Here is a 20,124-nt window from a genome sequence, read left to right on the forward strand (position 1 = left end):
CTATTTGTATATAATTTATGAAAAATTCACAATAAATTACCCTGTTTGTATATTGGCAAGTGAAATATACAAACGGAGTTCTGGAAAATTCCTTAATGTATAAGTACAAAATTTATATATACTTACCCTATTTGTACGCAAGTGAAATGTGCAAATGGACAAGCAAATTATACAAATCGCATAAAATATACAAACCACAACCTCCATAGCAAATAAAACTATAGTTATAAAGCACAATTATCAAAACTACAGATATAGAGCCTTACTATGCCTATTATATTTGCTATTTCTTAATTTTTCTCTACATATTAAGTATTTATTGTAAACAGAAGTTAAAAATCTCATTAATATTCTATTCAACCCTAAAGAAAAAACTACGAAAAGGCTCCCGAAGTCTACTGACGTCATGTGGACAAATTTATATAAAAAATAAAAATTGTACTATTAATCTATCATTTGTTTTTTGATTTTCCACTCGGTGTTCGAAATCCTCATTAAAGCTCTGACAAAATTTAAATCGCGCACTATAAAAGTCATTCAAAAATAACACTTTCAACATAATTTTTTTCATACCTTGAACTCGAATTCGAGCTCTCTAATTAAGGTATCAATGTATCATTATTGTAAAAGAAATTTAGCTCTTATCATAATTCAATGCTTGTACAAATACTATTTGTTTATTCCGTTATGACTGGAAATTTTAGTTGGCTTTTCTACAAAATATTGTCAAAAGGGTGTAAAAATAACTTGTTAAACGCATTTCTCGTGGAAATTTTAAATTTAACCACTACAAATTGAAAAGAGAAGAAAAAAAAAAAGGATAAAAGAGGAAATGATCTCTGCAAATTGAATAAAAGAAAATGAATTTATTTTTAAATTTGGAAAAAGGTCATATTTGCCCTTGAACTCTTAGAAAAGGGTCATATTTACCCTTCGTCATACTTTTTTGATATATTTGCCTTTACCATCCAACTTTGGATACATATTTGCCCTTGTACAGTTAATTATTGTGCCACCATTTTTATTAGTTTACGTGGCACCTACATGACGCCTACGTGGCTCCCTGTGTATATATTTTTGTTATAATTAAAATTTTATTTTCTATTTAGTATTTTATCCGACCCATTTAGTAAAATTCGACCCAACCAAATAAAGACCCATTTTGTACCGAATGATTTTGTGCTCTGTAGCCAGTGGGAGCTCCGATAGACAAAAGTTCAAGGATAGAAATAAAAGGCCGATAGGTCTCCATATGCGTACTTAACCACACATGGGTTTTGGGGATGATAAGTTAAGAGGATGAGACAATATTACACAGCCTCAGTTTTATGTGTGGATTATGGCTCTTGTAAACTCTTTCCTAGTGACTGTTTATGCACGTTTAGTTCTATATTGAGCTTTGAGAAGTCAAACCGTAAATGGCTACAACATGTCTCATGGCATAAGGAAGAAGGAATAAATGGTGGCTTCTGCTCGACCATTGTACTGTTCTTATGAAGCGTTGCAGGATGATGGGTATAGAAATTAGGGGTAATGGGTCTTTATTTTAGTTGGGTCGGATTTTACTAAATGGGTCGGATAAAATACTAAATAGAAAGTAAAATTTTAATTATAACAAAAATATATACACATGGAGCCACATAGGCGCCACGTAAACTAATAAAAATGGTGACACAATAATTAACTGTACAAGGACAAATATGTACCCAAAGTTGGATGATAAGGGCAAATATATCAAAAAAGTATGACGAGGGTAAATATGACCCTTTTCTAAGAGTTCAAGGGCAAATATGACCCTTTTCCGTTTTAAATTTGATAGACTCTTTCCGTTATAATTGCTAGTCTTACTTTCTTTTTAATCTATTTAAAAAAGAATGTTTTTTTACTCTTTTTTTTAGCAATTCTTTAATTTTAATTTTTCATATGACATATTTAAAAACATAAGATTAAATGACATTTTGATACATTCTACTTCTCTCTACCTTTAAACCACAAGATTCAGAACTTTTATTTACTTTTTAAAACTTTGATCCAAGTCAAATCAGACAAACAAATTGAAACAAAGGAAGTGTATAAAAATGAATATCTATTGTGTAAAAATGAAAATATCTTGTAGTAAGAACATAAAATTGTAAAAGGCTATAAAATCAAATCTCCAGAGAGATAATGGGTGTGTTTGAAAATGTTTTCCAATTTTCCCATGTTTGGAAAATGTTTTTCAAATCAACTCATTTTCCTTAATTTTAAGGAAAATGACTTCCCTTCCAAAATTAAGGAAAACATTTTCCAAAACTCTACTTCATCCTTTAATTTTTTTTTCTTACCCTGATCATACATCGTACCCGACCCTCTGCATTCAAAAAAAAAAAAATTAAAAAAATTTCTTATATTTTAAATTTCAAATATATTTTCATCCCTACCCCTAAAACCATCCCCCCAGCAAAAAAAATAAAAAAATTTAAAAATTTAAAAATTACTTTTGAAAAATGTTTCAAATTTTAAGTTTTTTTTTTACCTCACCCAACCCCTACCACCCCTACCCCCTCCGAAAAAAATGCTTTTGAAAATATTTCAAATTTATTTTTTATTTTTACGCCACTCTCACCGCCACCCCCCCCCCCCCCCCCCCCCCCCCCCCCCCCCCCCCCCCCCCCCCCCCCCCCCCCCCCCCCCCCNAATGTTTCAACTTAAAAAAATATCATTTTTTACGCCATTCCCACCCCTACCTCCCCCCGGCGCCACACCAATCATTTTTTTTTTTAAAAAAGTTGTTTTTGAAAAATATTTCAATATTTTTTAAAAAATTGCATTTTTATGCTACCCCCACCTCGTGACCCCGTCAATTTTTTTTAAGAAATTATTTTTGAAAAATATTTTCTGGGTGAGATCTAAAGGTTGGATTTTAGAACGGGCATTGGAGTCTTGTCCTAGTTTGGGTGTCAGGGTCGAGTCCTAGGTCAATTATCGGGGTTGATTTTCGGATCTGAAATTATTTTTCTAAAGAGTATTATTTAGTGGAAAAATTACTGAAATACACGTTTTATATTTTCCTTATTTCCAATATCTCCTTCTATTTCTAAAAATCTCTAAAATCCCTTATTTCTTTAATGCATTCGAGGTACATATTAATGTATCCGAGCCAGTAGTTAATGCATTTGAGCTAGTATCTGGTTTATTTTATAATGTATTTGAGCTAGTTTTTAATGTATCCGAGCTACATATTATGTATCCGGTTTATGTTATAATGTATCCGAGATACTCTTTAATGTATCCGAGCTACATATTATGTATCCGGTTTGTGTTACTTTTTAAGGGATTAATGTAATTACAAACTAAAGAGGGATAAATTGTAATTTCATATTAAAACTATGTGATTCCTAATATTTATCCTTATTTAGTCTCAAGCCAAAAATAAAAGATATTTTCTGAAAAATATTTTTCATTCACCAACCAAACATCATATTTATATATAGAAGAGAATCCTATGCCCGCCTATGTGGCGCCACCGAAATCCAAGATTTCCTTTTTATTTATCTATTTCCAAAACTAGCCTTCCCCTTTCATGAAAAGTTGCGACTTCTATGAAAACTTGTGATTTTTTTGAAGAGTTGAGACTTTTATAAAGAGTTGCAACTTTTATGAAAAGTTGTGACTTTTATGAAATGTTGTGACCTTTCCGAAAGGTTGTAACTTTTCCAAAGAGTTGTGACGTTTACGATAAGGCACAATAAACATTTGTTCACACTACCCTTTGTTGTCTATAAATAGAGGAATTTCCTCTCATTTTAAAACAACCAAAATTCTGAACTACTCTTTCTTCTTCTTTTGCACAATTAAATATTCGTGTACTTTGCTCCTGTTGAGTGACTCACTACACCATTGATTTTTGTATCAATACACTAGTGAGTAGAATTGTCCTCCTTAGAGGATCTATTTCTTTAAACCTCGGGTACTAGAGGGAATAATTTTCTTAAGGGTAAACTATGTATTTAGTGGGCTTGATTTTTTCCTTTCTATTTCATTTTATTGTTACAGATTCTGGTATTTTTTTTGTGCAGTTATTAATTTATGTTTTATGTTATTAATTGTTGTTTTTGAGTACATCTATTAAACTTTGTTGTTTATGTTTCTGCATAATTATTGTTATAATAAGTATTTGTTAGTACAAATTAAATAACACACATTAATTGAGTATTCATGCAAGTTTTCTCTACTAAAATTGTTGAAGGTATAGTAAAAGAATTCCTTAAAGATCTATACTACCATATCTTGAAGACAAAATTCAAATTTGGTATGTTATTGTAAGCACATAAAGACCTTAAAAACTTTATCGCACCTTGATGTGCGAAGTGAACGGGGAAAAGAAGATAAGAACTAATAAACTGTTGACATAAATAAGTTCAAGGATGTGCTGGATGACCTAGAAGTGTAGTTTCAAATTGAACTTCATCACTCTGGTATGTTGATTTTTATAAAACACCCAAACAAACTTAATAGTTCTGTGTAATATTTTTCCCTTTCAAGTATATATAATAAGTTGAATTGTTGTCCAATATGATACATTCTCCCTTTAATTTTCATTTTAATAATTACTTATGATACATTTAAATGAGAACTTTAAAATGATATATGTAAAGCAAAAGGTAGGGCTGAACTTTCTACACGTTCACTTTTTTCCGCCTTTTAAAATTTATTTATTCCTTCACCGACAATTATTTATTTATTAGAATATTTAATATTACCGGTTGATGTTCATTTGATTCCTGGAAGCAAAATAATAAATTATAAAATCAAATTAAAGATGATTGATTGAAGGATAAATGATAAGATGTTATAATTATCTTCTTCCTTTATAGTGTTTTAGTTTAAATGACCGATGAATTTTAAGTATTATTTTATAAATTCCGTAATATTAAATTTCCGCGCGAGACACGGATAATTTTACTAGTTAAAAAATATTTTACAAAAAATATTTTCTACTCACAAATCAAACATCAAAAAATAAGTTAGAAATCCACAATATTTCCAAAGAAAACATTTTCTCAAAAAATATTTTCCTTCATTCCAAACACACCCAACAAGATGTCCAATACTATAAATAGGTGGAAACACCATATGAATCGAGATCACCCCTATTTGTTTATTCTGTAATGACTAGAACTAATCTTTAGCAAATGTTATTTAATAGGTATAAATTATTAATTTATAATTCATAATTCATAATTCATAATTCATAAATTTTAAATTTTGGCTCCGATTTTGATGATAAAGAGTCCTTTTCCAAAATTTATTGAGTTAAAAGAAAGTTACCCTTAGTAATAGTTGAATTTTGCAGCAATAGTATTTTGTTAGCATAGATTAAGGAAAGCTAAAATAATCAATTAATCATAATAGGTGGTCGTTGAAATAAGACGATTGAATTTGTTAAATCCAACGAAAACGATGGTAGATCATCAAATTTTTTTTATTAAACCCTCTCCATCATCCATTTTTTCCTTAAAAAAACTGATTATTATTTTTTTTTTAAAAAAATACTTTTGTGAAAAATAAGACAAGCATAAATCATATATAAAATAAAAAAATATAAAAAAACAATTGAAACACGTTTTGGACAGTTACGAGAGAGAAAGCAGATTTTGAAAATTCAAATTCAATGTGTATGAATGATTTGTAGGAGAGAATTAAGGAAATGGAGAGAGAAAAGATCAAATTAAATTTGTATAAGTGAGTATACAAAGGAAAGAGGTCTTTTTCTTTCTGTATACAAACTGTTTGTGGTCCCATAATTAATAGCACATTATACTAAACTATAGTCATGTACATTAATTAACTAACACAGTAACCTCGTTGAATAATAAATAAGTAATGTTTGCCAACTTGCATAATTTTTCCTATAAAAAATAAATGTCTCTCGTGTAAAAATGAAAATCTCTTGTAATAAGAATATAATACTATAAAAACAAATTTGTAAATTGTTATAAAATCAAATCTCCTGAAAGATAGCAAGATGTCAAATTATAGTATATTATTAAAGTGAGAAGTATCAAAATTAAAAGTTAGATTATGATTTTACCTTTGCTATAAATCAAAATTTATAAAATATTTAAATATTAAATTATATCATTTTAATTAAAATGTTAATGACTTTTGGAGATTAAATAAAGGAAATTGTCCAATTCAACATGAGAAGAAAAAAAGAATTAGAAACTGCAAATGAGGACTAACAACAAAATGCTTGAATATATCATCTATTATATTTTGTATTCTTCAGAAAATTCCAACCTCATCATCAAATTTTCTGCCTTTCTAGTAGATGTAGATTGTTGCCTCTAATAGTCAATAGTTGATTTCAACATTTTCTATTTTGTTACTCAACCCGTGAAAACACACGTTTCCAGAGACTAGTGCTATATATAGTTGGAAACATCATATGAATTGAGAGCACCACTTCATGATGGAACTGATAAAAGTATTACACATTTCTGTTGCTTTTTTCTTCTTGTTCTTTTCTATTAACTCTCAATGTCATCCTTTAGACCCTCTTAATCCTGATGAAATCAACAAAATTAGAGTCATTATCCAAAAATCCCACCTTTCCAATGTAACATTTCATGATGTAGACCTTGATGAACCAGAAAAGAATGATGTCCTTCATTGGCTTTCCTTTCATAAATCAAACAATACCTCTTTTCCTTATCGTCGAGCCAAGGTAGTAGTTCGCGCTAATGGTGAGTCATATGAACTCACACTAGACTTGGCTACTAACTCTATCATATCACAAAAGTTGTACTCAGGTCGTGGCTTTCCTTCTTTTACTCTCAATGAACTTATACAGGGCACCAGCCTGCCATTGAGTAGTCCTGAATTTCAAGATTCGATGTCACGAAGGGGCTTGAATATATCTGAAGTCAGATGCATACCATTATCTGTTGGATGGTTTGGTCAGGCAAAGACTAGAAGAGTTCTTAGTGTTCCATGTTTGTATCGCGGAGGGACTACTAACTTTTGGGCTAGGCCTATTGAAGGAATAACTATACTAGTAGATCTTGAATCAATGAAGATCATTAAGTATTTGGATAGATTCAGGGCCCCATTGCCTGAAGCAAAAGATGCTGATTTCAATTCGTCGAGCCAGGGATCAGTTACTTGCAATGAAACAGGATCCTCCAGGATAAACATTCAAGGCCATGAAGTCAGATGGGCTAATTGGAAACTTCATGTTGGATTCAATACTAGAGTAGGGATGATCATATCTACAGCTTCTATATTTGATGCTGTGAGAAATGAATATCGACGTGTTCTCTATAGAGGTCATGCCTCTGAGATATTCGTGCCTTACATGGATCCTTCGTTTGAATGGTACTACAGGACATTTTTGGATGTTGGTGAATATGGTTTTGGGAGATCGGTCAGTACCCTTGTCCAGTCATTGGACTGTCCAAACAACGCGGTGTATATGGATGGTTACATGGCTGATTCAGAAGGTCAAGTAGTACAAATCCCTCGAGCTATTTGCATTTTTGAACGATATGCTGGCGATGCTGCGTGGAGGCATACAGAAAACTGAGTACGTGGAACATTAATAAGCTTCTAAACTGAAAATTTCTCTACTAAGTTGTGATTTCTCTATTAACATAATTAACTCTATGGCTTTTGTAGAACACCAAGGGACAGAAAGAAATTAATTTGGTGATCAGAATGGTAACAACAGTTGGAAATTATGACTATATACTTGATTGGGAGTTCAAACAAAGTGGATCCATTAAAGTTGGAGTAAGAAATTATAAGATACTATAGCTAGTCAATCATTTTCACCTTAATCTTTTGTCTTACATTTTTCCTTTTTCGTTGGCGAAGGCAAGTCTAACAGGGATTATGGCGATGAAGGCTGTGGAATACACGAACAACGATCAAATAAATCAGGATGTTTACGGTACTCTTGTGGCAGAAAACACAATTGCAGTGAACCATGATCATTTCCTTACGTATCGCATTGATCTTGATGTGGATGGTAGTAAAAATTCATTCTTGAAAGCCAAACTGAAAACTACAAGAGTGAAAGATCAGAAAATGTCACCAAGGAAGAGTTATTGGAGTGTTGTTAAAGAAACTATGAAAACAGAATCTGAAGGCAGGACACAACTTGGGATTGAAGCAGCTGAATTGTTGTTTGTTAATACTGAAAAAAAGAGTAAAGTTGGAAATGATGTAGGTTATAAGTTAATTCCTAGTAGACCATCTATGTCTTTGTTAACAGATGATGATTACCCTCAAATTAGAGCAGCTTATACTAAGTATCAACTGTGGGTGACTCCTTACAACAAGTCAGAGAGATGGGCTGCAGGATTTTATGCAGAGAGAAGTCATGGTGATGATGGACTCACAGTTTGGAGTGGCAGGTAAAATGATCTCTTGTCTATCTATGTTAGGCATGCCTTTCATACGTAATAGGCATAATAGATAAACAGACACTCAAACTTGACCCGAGTTGGCAAGTAAGCACTCCAACTTTGAATATGCACATCTAGACACCTCAACTCGTCTCCACGGTGTCACTTGAATGCTCCAACTTACAAAATGATCGTCACACCTTCAAAATTTATGTGTCATGTCAAGCTGTCTAGGAGACACAGTAGGGATGAGTTGGAGTGTTTAGTTGTCGGTGGAGATTAGGTTGAGGTGTCTAGATGTGCACTCTCAAATCTAGTCTTTACTTGCCCGCTGAAGCCAAATGTGAGTTTCTGTTTGTGTTATGCTTATGAAATAACTACACGTAGCCATCCATAAGAAAATTGAAAATAGTAACCTGAAAAATAAGATAGGGTATATGCTATATAACATGTTAAGATACTTTGATACACTAACACTAAAAATTTGTGTGTCATGTTAGCGTCGGGTGTCCATGAAGCACAACGGGGATGTTTAGTTGTCAGTTGAGATTAGGATGAGATGTCTAAATGTGCACTCTCAAAGTTAGAGTGTTTATTTGTCCGCTGAAGCCCAATTTGAGTTTCTGTTTGTGTTATGCCTATGCAATAATTACAGGTAGCCATTCATAAGAAGATTGAAAATAGTAACCTAAAAAATAAGATAGGATATATGCTATATAACAGATTAAGATACTTTGACACACAGACACAAAAAAATTATGTGTCATGTCAGCATCTGGTGCCCATGAGACACAGTGGGAAGGAGTTGGACTGTTTGGTTGTTAGTTGAGATTAGGTTGAGGTGTCTAGATGTGCACTCTCAAAGTTAGAGTGTTTACTTGCCCGCTGAAGCCAAATTTGAGTTTCTGTTTATGTGTTATGCCTATGAAATAACTACACGTAGCTATTCATAAGAAAATTGAAAATAGTAACCTAAAAAATAAGATAAGGTATATGCTATATAACAAGTTATATACTTTGACATACTGTTTTATTTGGATAGTATATTTTGACTGGTTTAAGAGTCGCCACTTAATTTTTAAGAAAAATCAAGAAAACTATTCATTTTCACGAGACTAAAACAGGAATCTAGTGAAAACTTGAAAAAAGGGTTCGAGGTTCCTATTAATATTCTAGGAAGGTTTTTAAAGCACCTAGAATATCCGCTAATGCGGTTATCCGACAATTGATTTATTTGGCTAAAATTTAACTTAATTTGAATGGAGCAATTGAATTATTTTATAGTTGAGATAGTTATAAAGGGGAAAAGGGAAATATTGACCTACGACCTAAGTGAGATACTTCTTGAAATTTATTCTTTTAAGTCTTTTGAAAGATGATCGATTTAGTTAAATTGTTAAATTAAAATGAACGTCTCTCGGGGATTTGAATTGTTGACCTTAAGGTTAATGACAAATATTAGCAAGTAAGGAGGCATAAAAAAACAAAGAGAGAGAGAGATTTGGGCCCAAATCTGGTTTTTTTTCTGTCCGTCTGGGCCAGTATTTGGGCCCATTTGGTACCTGTCCTAATCTAACACAAAATAGAATGTTTTTTCTTTGGGCCTTAGGCCCAATTCTTTCACCTGTCCTAACCTGTCCTAAACTTTTAACATAAATAATAATAATACTTAAATAGGCTTAGGCCCAATAAATGACAAAATACAAATTTTAAAGACTAGTGGCCTCTTTAAGCCCATTTTCTCTCTTTCGTGTACATTAGATGTATACTAGTGTATACAATCTTGTATATCTGCTCTGAACCCTGTTCACCAAATTTTCGGGGGATCTGACTCGGTACATGAATTTTGGGGCCTCCGTGGCCCCCTTGTAAATGCAAAGACACAGTCCGTGAGGACTTGAACGGATTTTACATGCAAAATGACAAACAAAATATAGAATTAGCCTTGGGAAAGAAAATGAAGGGGCGAGATAAAAAGTAAATGAAAATAAGAGTACATAAACGAAAATAAATAAAATAAATAACTAAATAAAAACACTCGCTGATTAATTACTAACAGTACAACATTCGAACAATAAAGTAAAGAAAAAAAAAAAAACCATGAAGACTAAATGTTTTTATGTATATGATACAGTGAACAGTAAAAGAGCGAAGTCAAATGGACCAAATTCAATATCCCTAGACTATTAATATTAAGCATGTTAGTTTAATTAGATAAAAAAAAAAATTCTAATAATATGAGGAGGAAAACAGTGACATAATCCAGTGAGATAAATACCTAGATTAGATGAACAAAACACTTCCAAACTCAAGTTAAGACATTGATTATCGCCTTCCGTGTAAAAAAAAATAAAATCCTTATCATGTATTAGATAATTTATTTATTTATGCGAATAAAGCATGTGCATTTTCACATATTTGAATTAACATTTTGATGCGAGACATGAGAATCAACATAAAACGGACATATGATTCTAAACCAACAAGCAACTTAACTTAAGTATCTACGGATCCAAGTTCACGCAGAAACAAAGAATAAAGTAATTAATAATTGACTAAAGTAATATGGATATAAACATGATTCTCAATCAAAGTAAATAAAAAGAGAACTAAGCATAATAAGGCTACTGCACGTATTGACAAGAGAAGCCCACATACAGTTCAACATGGAATCCAAAGTAATAAACTTTTTCTTCTTAACCAACAAATAACCCCAAATACTAAAAAAAAAAATGCATATCATAATCTCACACGATTAAGCAAAGTAATAAACAACCCATGGGATCCTAATATGAAGTTAAAGGTTTTGCACATGCACAAATCAGCAAAACAATATTATTAAGGTAAGACAAGAATGACATGAATAAGCTATGGACCTCAACATTTCTACAACTTCAAGTAAAGAAATGGAGAAGGAAACAATATGCTTCAACACTCGACAAAAACAACTATTAAATGACACCAAGGTAAGCCAAGCCGCGTTTTTTTTTTTTTTAGAAGTAAAAGGAGTCAAATATATTCTTAACTACAATCTAGAAGCTGAAAACATCGAGTAACCAATGAACAAGGGAACGATCAAAAATAAATTTTTTTTTTTTTTTCAAAGGCTAGACATAGACAGAATCATAACATTCTTTTAAAGGACACAACTCCAACAAAAGTCAAATCATATTCATAAGAAAACATAATGTACAGCGACCTAGACGAACCGGACCGAGCATCAAAACACACACAACCACGGGACAAGGTGAAACGGGTATAAAGCCATTTCAAAGGCTGAAGTAAAACAATTATTTTCTAACGACTAAAAGGCTCAGATTTGCTCCAGTAGACCTATTAAAAAAAAGGAGTGATGGAAACACGGAATTAAACTCGAATAACTATATTTTACTGATTCATACACTTAGCTTCAGGCCAAAAGGATGATACGATGTCAAACACATATCATTTACGCAGATTCATAACAAACACGCATCAACTAAGACTAACTTGTCATTTCGAAAATGATCATGACAATACTATGAAAACTAGGACAATAAATTGTAGCGGCAAATGGCAAACAATCCTCTAACATCTTTACATCCATATTCCGGTCAAGTTATGGCTAAAAAAAAAATAAAACAGAATATTCGATAGGAGAAGACAGATGACCCCAAAACTTTGGCGTCCAAATAATTCAACAGCTGAAAATCAAACACACTAACGTCTTGAAAGCAATAGGGATATGGATTGAAATTAGGAGAGGGGTTACCTTCTTTGGAGCAGCTGAACCGGGGCTACGAACTGATGAGCAGCGACTTTCACACAAACACGAGACAACAAATAAAGAAACTGCGGATTCGAGCAAAACTCAACCCTAACCAAGCTTTAAGGAGCACCGGCAATGAAATGAAAAAGGAAAAATAAAACTTCGATTCTTCTCTGCTTTCTTAATGTGTTTAGTACATATTTCGACTACTTCACTTAAGCTGTCTAGGTATTTTTGCTAAGAGAAAATCCAACTGAAAACTCTCTCCAACCTTTCCAATATTTTTTTTTTGTTTCACTCCCAATTTTCACTGTTTTCTCTAGCAATTATCTCTAACACCAATTTTCAAACCCCAAAAATCCCTCTCTCACAAATGAACAAAAAGATGTTATATAGGGGGGAATTAGGGTAGATTTTTGGGGGGAAAAGGATCAAATTCGGATAGGCATAAGGCCCATCTCAATTCAAACTTTCGAAAAAATTTCACCATTAGAGGCAAACATACTTTTGTGAGGTCTTCAACCCCATTCCGAAAGTGGAAATGGTGAGATCGATGGCTGGGATTGACTTACTCGTCCTTGGGCGCGACGTGGCTCCATCCTGAGGCCACAAGGACGGACTCACAGCTGCTGGCAGGTGCTTTTTCGCTGCTGTTGCAGTGAGGAAGACGCTGTGGTGCTGCTGCGTTGTGTTCTGATGTTGTTTGCTGGAATTGACGTGTTGAAGAAAAAAAATTGGGAATATTGGATTGTGCTGGATGTTTTAGAATTGTAGTGGGCCGGGTTAAAGGGGGAAATTGGGCTGAGGGAATATTGTATGTTGGGATGAGAGGAAAGAGAGGTGTGTTGGGCTGATTGTGTGGGCTGTAATGGTGGGCTGAAAATGTAACAAAAAATAAAGGCCCCTTGGTGATTATTTAAATAAGCTAGAGGTAAGGTTAGAGAATGGTTAAAATTGCAATGTCAAGAAAAGGGCTAAATGGATTACGATTATAACCATCTAGAGTTAAAACTTAGCCAAATTGAGATAATTGGTGAATTCGGTCAAAAGCTAAATAAGATGGATTTATAAAAATTAATTAATGAGCTTCTTAATCTTAACGAAATGAAATAATTATTTTAGATATAAACTANTCAAATGTAACATTTCATTATGTAGATCTTGATGAACCAGAAAAGAATGATGTCCTACATTGGCTTTCCTCTCATAAATTACAAAATGCCTCTTTTCCTTATCGTCGAGCCAGGGTAGTAGTTCGCGCTAATGGTGAGTCACATGAACTCACACTAGACTTGGCTACTAGCTCTATCATATCACAAAAGTTGTATTTAGGTCATGGCTTTCCTCCTTTTACTCTCAATGAACTTATACAGTCTAGCATCCTGCCATTGAGTAATCCTAAATTTCAAGAATCGATTTCACGGAGGGGATTGAATATATCTGAAGTCAGCTGCATACCACTATCAGTTGGATGGTTTGGTCAGGTAAAGACCATTAGAGTTCTTAGTGTTCCATGTTTTTATCTTGGAGGAACTACTAACTTTTGGGCAAGGCCTATTGAAGGAATAACTATACTAGTAGATGTTGAATCAATGAAGATTATTAAGTATTTGGATAGATTCAGATCCCCATTGCCTGAAGCAAAAGATGCTGATTTCAATTCGTCGAGCCAGGGATCAGTTACTTGCAATGAAACAGGATCCTCCAGGATAAACATCCAAGGTCATGAAGTTAGTTGGGCTAATTGGAAACTTCATGTTGGATTCAATACTAGAGCAGGGATGATCATATCTACAGCTTCTATATTTGATGCTGTGAGAAATGAATATCGACGTGTACTCTATAAAGGTCATGTCTCTGAGATATTCGTGCCTTACATGGATCCTACGTTTGAATGGTACTACAGGACATTTATGGATGTTGGTGAATTTGGTTTTGGGAGATCGGCTAGCACCCTTGTCCAGTCGTTGGACTGTCCAAACAATGCGGTGTATATGGATGGTTACATGGCTGATTCAGCAGGTCAAGTAGTACAAGTCCCTCGAGCTATTTGCATTTTTGAACGATATGCTGGTGATGCTGCATGGAGGCATACAGAAATCGGAGTACCTGGAACATTAGTAAGCCTCTAACTTTTCAATTTCTCTAGTAAATTGTGATCACTCTATTAACTCCATGGATTTTGTAGAACACCAAGGGACAGAAAGAAGTTAATTTGGTGATCAGAATGGTAACGTTGGAAATTATGACTATATACTTGATTGGGAGTTCAAACAAAGTGGATCCATTAGAGTTGGAGTAAGAATTAAGATAATATACTATTAGCTAGTCAATCATTTTCACCTTAATCTTTTGTCTTACATTTTTCATTTTTCGTTCCGAAGGCAAGTCTAACAGGGATTATGGAGATGAAGGCTGTGGAATACACGAACAACGATCAAATAAATCAGGATGTTTACGGTACTCTTGTGGCAGAAAACACAATTGCAGTGAACCATGATCATTTCCTTACTTACCGCATTGATCTTGATGTTGATGGTAGTAAAAATTCATTCTTGAAAGCTAAACTGAAAACTACAAGAGTGAAAGACCAAAATATGTCACCAAGGAAGAGTTACTGGAGTGTTGTTAAAGAAACTATGAAAACAGAATCTGAAGGCAGGACACAACTTGGGATTGAACCAGCTGAATTGTTGTTTGTTAATGCTGAAAAAAAGAGTAAAGTTGGAAATGATGTAAGTTATAAGCTAATTCCTAGTAGACCATCTATGTCTTTGTTAACAGATGATGATTACCCTCAAATTAGAGCAGCTTATACCAAGTATCAACTGTGGGTGACTCCTTACAACAAGTCAGAAAGATGGGCTGCAGGATTTTATGCTGATAGAAGTCACGGTGATGATGGACTCACAGTCTGGAGTGGAAGGTAAAATCATCTCTTGTTACTAGATATTAAGCATGCCTTTCATATGAAATAGCTACACGTAACAGTTCATAGAAAAGATCGAAAAAATAGTAAACTGAAGAATGAGATAAGGACTAGTGCGTTGCACGTGTATTTCTAAAGATAACTACACATACCATCGTTAAAATATGGGATTACTAGCTTGAAAAATACCTACTAATAGTATAAAAATTTAATGTATGCAGGAATAGATCAATTGAAAAGAAGGATATTGTGCTTTGGTACACACTTGGATTCCATCATGTACCTTGCCAAGAAGATTATCCTATAATGCTAACAATCTATGATGCTTTTGAGCTCCGGCCAACAAATTTCTTTGAAAGAAACCCATTGTTGGACTAGTGCGTTGCACGTGTATTTTTATGCTAATCAATAATATTCACATATAGGTGTGATGAGTTACCAAATTAGCATCAATGAATTCTTTTTCAAATTATTCTTTTGGTGCAGCATCAAGTTTTCTCGAGTTAAAGTTTGAATTACTGCTACGAAGTCACTCAACTATTGCTATTTCACCAACAAGTCACTTAACTAATTCAAGTTATATTTCTGATAGATACTCTTGACGTGAAATTTTGTTTAAAGCTAAATTTAAGAATGGTTGAGTGATTTTTTTATTACAAAACAAAGTTGATTGATTTTTGTTCTATTAAACAAAGTTGTCTAACTTCGTGAGATACATAAAAAGTGTTAGTTGAATGAGCGTTTGAGAAATTAACTCAACAATTTGACAAGTCATTTTAGGTTCAACTGAACCTTGTTTTAAGTCTGGATCAAATTTCAAGTGTCAACACATGTGTATTCCAAAGTGCAATCAAAGATCAATTAATTGTTGGTTTTGGCTTTGATCAATGCCTTTTCATCATGCTGTCAAGATTGACTTAGTCTTCTATAGTACTCTCATTGGTGAAGATCACTTTCATAAATTTAATGCATGTGTTGACTAAAGTCATGATCATCACTAGAAAGATACAAATATTTTTCAAGAAAACTTTAAGTATTAGAAGACTTGCAGTTTCCAGGAAAAGACTTGATTGGAAAATTTCATCATCACTAGAAAGATACTCAACTTGTTTTCTCCCTCCGTTTTAATTCGTTTATCTTACTTTTCATTTTAGTCCGTTGCAAAAAAAATGTCGTTTTCCTTTTTTTCTGCAACTCTTTGCTTTTAGCTTTCCACGTGGCATGTTTAAGGCTGTAAGATTAAACGATATTTTGGTACATTCTACGTATTTTTAGTTTAACTTGATAAGATTCAAAAGTTTTCTTTACTTTTCTTTAACTCTATGTCAAGTCAAAACCAGACAAACAAATTGAAACGGAAGGAGTAGTTTGTTTATGCTTCATTCACTGGTTTCTTGTTTCTCATTTCTTTGCTATGGAAGTAATTGAATCCTAAATTGTTCATGTTTACTGAAATTATTTTAGAAAAAGTATAAAAGAAGAAGACTAGTTAGGTGCATGCATATAAAGAAGAAGACTAGTCTTATATCAAGTACTCATTTTGAACTAACTCCCAATTTACATGGTGCATAGAAATCTTCCTGTCATTTTCATGACTTGGCTTACCCCAATCTATATAGACTATTTCTAGATAATGCAATCCGTCTGTCGCAATTTACGTGGCAGACTTTTCTATTTAATCCGTTCCAAAAGAATGTCATTTTTCAATAGTAAAAAGAATTTAACTTTAAAAATTCTCTTTTACCAATAGTAAAATGATTTATAGTCACATAAATATCTAAGATTTGTTTTAGACCACAAATTTCAATAGTCTTCATTTTTTCTTAAATTTTGTATTAGTCAAATGGTGCCACATAAATTGGGTAGAGGCGTAATAAGAATGTGACTTATATTGCAAGACAAATGAAAAGAATTCCACACATTCCAGTGACCTCATAATCATAGCCTTCTGCATTATAATATGCAAGTCTTTGAATCATGGCATTTTGACTAATAGATTTTTACTCTCCATTTGTATCAAATAAGTTTATTTGTTGTGAAAACAATTATAATATCTCAAAAAGAATAAAGTTTTTTCCGTAAGATTCCAACAATTCATGGTGTAACAATGGTTTCTTGGAAAATCCTGTTATGGTTTGTCTCAATTTATCTCACATTTATTAGCTCTTTCTGTCAAGAAACTACAAATATTGTCCCTCTTGGTTCCAATATCACAGCTGGAACTGAATCTTCACACTGGCTTTCATCCTCTGGAGATTTTGCTTTTGGTTTCTACCATCTTAACAGTACTGGATTATTCCTTGTTGGCATATGGTTTGATAAAATCCCATATAAAACTCTCGTTTGGTCAGCCAATCGCGATGATCCAGTTCATGCTGGATCAAAGGTTAATCTAACGTTGAGTGGACGCCTCGTGTTGACAGATACTAATGGGAGAGAGTTTGTTTTGTACAATGGCACAGGCACTAGTCATGCTACTATGCAAGATGATGGAAATTTTGTCCTGAAAAATTCATCCTCAGGTGTCTTGTGGGAAAGCTTTGATTTCCCAACAGATACAATTTTGCCTGGTCAATATCTTGATATGGGGCAGGCGCTGTTTTCCAGTGCCAATGGGACAGTAGATTACTCGACGGGGAAGTATAGCCTACTGGTGCAGACTGATGGGAATGTGGTCTTGTCTGCATATAGAACTGCTGATTTTGGCTACTGGAATTCTATAACTGTTAACAATAAAAATGTAAGTCTGGTTTTCGACAACACCAGTGATACTTTGTTCATTACAAATGGAAGCTCAATCATATCCAACATGACATTCACAGCGAACTTGCCTGATTCAGTCCGAGATTATTACCACAGAGCTATGATCACTGATAAAGGAGATTTCCAACAGCTCTTCCACAGAAAAGTAAATGGGAGAGGTTGGAATGTTGCGCTGCAAGTTATCGAGAAGCCTTGTATTGTGAATAACATTTGTGGTGTATATGGCTTTTGCCAATCACCAGACAATAAGGAAGTCAACTGTAGTTGCTTGCCAGGCTATTCTCCAAGGGATCAGTACACTCCATCTAAAGGATGTTATCCGAATGAGATGAAAGATTTTTGTGATCTGAATTCTTCCCTTTCGGATGTCTACGTTGAAAGGATCTCTAATGCTGATTTCCCTAATAGGATGTATGCTGAACTAGAAAGGGTATATGATACTACAGAGGAGCTTTGCAGGCAGGAAGTGTTGAATGATTGTCTTTGTGAGGCAGCTGTGTTTAATGATTCAACATGTTTCAAGAAGAGGATGCCTATACAGAATGCCAGAAGTATTAATCCTGATACAAATAACATGGTTGCATTTCTTAAAATTAGCAACTCTTCGATAACTCAAAACAAAAAGCACTCTCTATCAAAGGGTGTTTTGGTAGCTGGTGTGACAGTATGTTCAGTACTCGCTCCGCTTTTTGCAGCAATTGCTATATATTATTACCCTTTTGTGAAGAAACATAGAGATGCCAAAACCCCTCCAAAAAGAAAGGCAATTGAGATGAATTTAAGGGCATTTTCGTTCCAGCAGCTGCACGAAGCCACCAATGGTTTCAAGAATAAATTAGGCCAAGGGGCTTCTGGTGCTGTTTATAGCGGAATTCTCAAGTTAGAGGATGAAGAAGTTGAAGTTGCTGTGAAGAAATTAGGAAATGGAATTGAACAAGGTGATGATAAAGAATTTTTGGCAGAAGTAAGGGTGGTAGGCCTAACACATCACAAAAATCTGGTTCATTTGTTAGGCTTCTGCAATGAAAAAAGCAACAGGCTTGTTGTTTATGAATTAATGAAAAATGGGGCTGTGTCAAATTTGATCTTTCGGGATGGACAAAAACCAAGCTGGAAGCTAAGAAGTGACATGGTACTTGACATTGCCAGAGGCCTGTTATACTTGCATGAAGAGTGTGAGAACCAGATCATTCATTGCGACATTAAGCCACAAAATATCCTTCTTGACAAGAACAACACTGCCAAAATTGCTGATTTTGGTCTTGCAAAGCTTCTTATGAAAGACCAGACGCGAACAAACACGAATTTTAGAGGAACCATGGGTTATATGGCACCAGAATGGCTAAAAAACGTGCCCGTGACAACCAAAGTTGACATCTACAGCTTTGGTGTTTTGCTGCTTGAGATTATTTTCTGCCAAAGGCACATGGACTTGAACCCAATCGGCCAAGAAAATGAAGAGCCCGAGTTGATCTTAGTCGATTGGGTTCTTCATTGTATGAGAAACAAGAAGCTGAGAGCTGTTGCTAGTCTTGATGAAGAAATTATGTTACATTTTCACAATTTTGAGAGGATGACTATGGTTGGCCTATGGTGCTTGTGTCCTGAGCCAAATCTTCGACCATCTGCAGCAAAGCTTGTTCAGATGTTGGAAGGAACTATAGAACTAGGTGTTCCTCCTATGGTTGATACAACTATATGAGTCATTTTCTGTATTATCTTGTAATTTTTCCAACAATTATCATTCTATTTTATTAGTCATTAGACCTGGTTAAATTTCAGTGTTTTTTCTCATAGTTCTCTGGTGCAAAAGTTAGTGTTTTTTTCTCTCAAGTGAGCTACACTTTTCCTTCTGAAGAGTATTCTATAATGTCACTAATGCTTGTGTTCAAGTTCAAGGTAATAAGCAATCACTTCATTTTCAAGCAGAAAATGGGTCATCGATTAGTCCAATATTGGAGAAGCGTTAGTATAAATTCTTATACACAAAGCACTACGAATTATTTTGCATCTCCATGGTGTTTCTTGAAACTGTTAATGAACTGTTCTATCTTTGGTCATGAAATCCTTTCTCTCTTTAGTTAGAGTTCTACTACTATGAAGCATGAAGAAGTTGTCAAAGCTCCAATCAACGTGATTTTGGTAACATGTCAACATCAGTCAGAAGCTGAACACCTTCCCCACATATTCATTGAGGGAAAAATGAACCAGGTATGTGTATATATCATAAGTTGAATTTTCAATTCCGTCTTTATTTGTATAAACTTGAGTCATCAAAATCACATTCTCAACTC

At 33.9% G+C, this 20,124-nt stretch overlaps 2 protein-coding genes across 2 annotated transcripts; both read left to right on the forward strand.

Moving 5' to 3' along the window:
• Positions 1-6,416: 6,416 nt before the first annotated feature.
• Positions 6,417-19,795, forward strand: LOC125871206 (G-type lectin S-receptor-like serine/threonine-protein kinase LECRK1). The gene is given in 7 exon segments (XM_049551807.1): positions 6,417-6,603; positions 13,271-14,258; positions 14,327-14,369; positions 14,372-14,436; positions 14,523-15,064; positions 15,289-15,444; positions 17,138-19,795. Coding segments are annotated over 7 exon segments (4,341 nt in total). The 5' UTR covers positions 6,417-6,451; the 3' UTR covers positions 19,533-19,795.
• Positions 6,839-7,963, forward strand: LOC125871433 (primary amine oxidase 1-like). Its single transcript, XM_049552018.1, has 3 exons — positions 6,839-7,567; positions 7,660-7,773; positions 7,858-7,963. Exon 1 carries the CDS (start codon positions 6,878-6,880, stop codon positions 7,565-7,567), a length of 690 nt encoding a protein of 229 aa, XP_049407975.1. The 5' UTR covers positions 6,839-6,877; the 3' UTR covers positions 7,660-7,773; positions 7,858-7,963.
• Positions 19,796-20,124: the final 329 nt, after the last annotated feature.

This window comes from Solanum stenotomum, chromosome 7 (assembly GCF_019186545.1).
Source record: "Solanum stenotomum isolate F172 chromosome 7, ASM1918654v1, whole genome shotgun sequence".
Lineage (NCBI taxonomy): Eukaryota > Viridiplantae > Streptophyta > Magnoliopsida > Solanales > Solanaceae > Solanum > Solanum stenotomum.